General features: G+C 37.9%; 1 protein-coding gene across 1 annotated transcript in view; it reads left to right on the top strand.

Moving 5' to 3' along the window:
• LOC113221278 (vesicle-fusing ATPase-like) overlaps positions 1 to 2,427 on the top strand; it is an 11,178-nt gene extending 8,751 nt beyond the window's left edge. The window contains exon 3 of the mRNA XM_026450614.1: positions 2,097 to 2,427. Coding sequence (XP_026306399.1) covers positions 2,097 to 2,192 — 96 coding nt within the window. The 3' untranslated portion in view covers positions 2,193 to 2,427. The remainder of the gene's footprint in view (positions 1 to 2,096) is intronic.
• The last annotated feature ends 21 nt before the right edge of the window (positions 2,428 to 2,448 follow it).

Here is a 2,448-nt window from a genome sequence, read left to right on the forward strand (position 1 = left end):
CATTCTCCTGCCTCAGCCTCCGCATTTCTTTTATTTAAAAAAAAAAAGAGAGAAAACTATGACGATTGACAGCTTAGTGGCCTGCTTATTAAGTCACTGATATTAGATGGCTACTATATTTGTAATATTCTCTTTAGGTATACTTTGCTTAGTATAGTAGATTTTCTTGGAAAGTCCTATATAAATTGAACATGTGTATGTGTATATATACATATCTCTCAGGACAAAAGGAAATCTCCAAAGATGTGTGTTCTTGTTTTCTGGACAGAAAGATAATGTATAGTGAATGTATAGTGATCAACTAAGATGATGCCTAGTGAAGCCCTTTGTAAACCTGTGGACTACACAGATATACAGTATTAAAGAAAATATATATACATAGAGAGAGTATATATATATATATATGTAGATTAATTTCAGATGTTTCAAAGACAATGAAATAGGCCAAATATTGTGGCTCACGCCTGTAATCCTAACACTTTGGGAGTCCAAGACAGGAAGATTGCTTAAGGCCAGGAGTTCAAGACCAACCTAGGCAACATAGTGAGACCCAGTCCTTACAAAAAAAAAAAAAAAAAAAGTTAGTCGAATGTGGTGGTGAGCATCTGTAGAACCAGCTATTCAGGAGGCTGAGGCAGGAGGATCACTTGAGCCCATGAGTTCAAGACTGCAGTAAGCTGATTCCCACCACCACACTCTAACCTGGGTGATAGAGCAAGACTCTGTCTCTAAAAACCAAACAACAACAAAAAACAGTGAAATAAATTCTTTTATAAAACATTGCTACAGATATCTGCTGAACAAAATCAAATTTTCAAAATAGGGTTTTGTTTTGGTTTTGGTAGAGCACATCTATAGCAGATATTAATACCAGAATAAATTATATATGCCATTTTCTGATAACTCAAAATTAAATATTTAAATTGTAATCATCAGAAAAATGCTAATAGTGTTGAGACGAAATATTTTTTCATTGCTAGAATGTATTCTTCCAGCTCCATTGCCTTAAATAAGTTACCGTGGCATTCCATTAGCTTTGAAAGGTGTGGATTATAGCATTGTAGTATTCCATGGGTGCTATGACTGTAGTTAAGAGCACCCTTTCTGTAGAACTTACTCTTTGTGTTGAACTTGAGGTTTAAAAAAAAAAACAAAACCTAAGCCTTAGCTCATATATCATCTGGCTTTATAGCCTTGAACGTCCCTTAATTTCTTGGTGTCTATTTCTTCATCTGTAAAATAGAGATAATTCCTCCTGTGTTACCTACTCTGTTGAGGGTCGACTAAGATAATGTACAGTGAAGCCCTTTGTAAACTGGTGTACTACGTGAGCTGTCCAGGCGCAGTGGCTTATGCCTGTAATCCCAGAACTTTGGGAGGCTGAGACGGGTGGATCATTTGAGGTCAGGAGTTCGAAACCAGCCTGGCCAACATAGTGAAACCCCATCTCTACTAAAAATACAAAAATTAGCTGGGTGTGGTGGTGTGCACCTGTAATCCCAGCTACTCGGGAAGCTAAGGCAGGAGAATTGCTTGAACCCAGGAGACAGAGTTTGCAGTGAGCTGAGATTGTACCACTGCACTCTAGCCTGAGTGGATGGAGTGAGACTCTATCTCAAAAAAAAAAAAAAGAATTGCCTTTGGATAGTCCACAGAACCTTTTCAGTTTGTAAGATAGGAAAACTGAAGAACGAAAAATAACTGCTATATAGAGGAAGTTACTATAGGAAATGAGTTCAGAGCTCCCACTTTGGAATGCCCGAACCCAGCTTCCCTCATTTGCAGTACTAGGAAAAGAAACCTGCTTCCCCACCTCTTGTTCACTGAAATTTAGAAACTTCCTACAATCTAAGACAAATACTCTGGTCTGGGGATTAGGGATTCCTGTTGTAAAAAGAAGTAGGAAGTGGAGACAGGAATTGCCAAGATCATTAGGCCACCACCATGTTACACTTGTTCTCAGCCTCCAGGGACTGGCCCACCTGCTTCCTTTCCCTGCCACCACCTGTTGCTTGTGGCCACAGTTCCCCTTTTCTCTTAACTCATGGTGCAACAAAGTGGTACTTCACCATTTCTTTCCTACCTTTCTGTCCCAGAAACAAGAATGCAGATCTTTGGAGATTTCCTGTGTCCTTGGGGCTCTCACAATGGCCAGAAGCCCTGGCCCTCACCCTGTTGATTTTGGATGGTAGGATTATAGGTGATTTCTTTTTTATTTTGCTTTATTGTTTCCTATGCTTTACAGATTTTCTATAATAAGCATATATTACTTTGACAATCAGGAAAAAATAAAAAAATATGTATACAATTATTTTTAACTTAGCAGTATAACTGTCAAAATTCCTTAATTCCATTTCTTTGGTACTAATTTGCTGTTAACCAGTAGAGTTAAATGAGACTACCTTTATATCTAAGCTCATCTATGTATAATATATTTTTAACCTTGTT

Source organism: Piliocolobus tephrosceles, unplaced genomic scaffold, assembly GCF_002776525.5.
Source record: "Piliocolobus tephrosceles isolate RC106 unplaced genomic scaffold, ASM277652v3 unscaffolded_22760, whole genome shotgun sequence".
NCBI lineage: Eukaryota > Metazoa > Chordata > Mammalia > Primates > Cercopithecidae > Piliocolobus > Piliocolobus tephrosceles.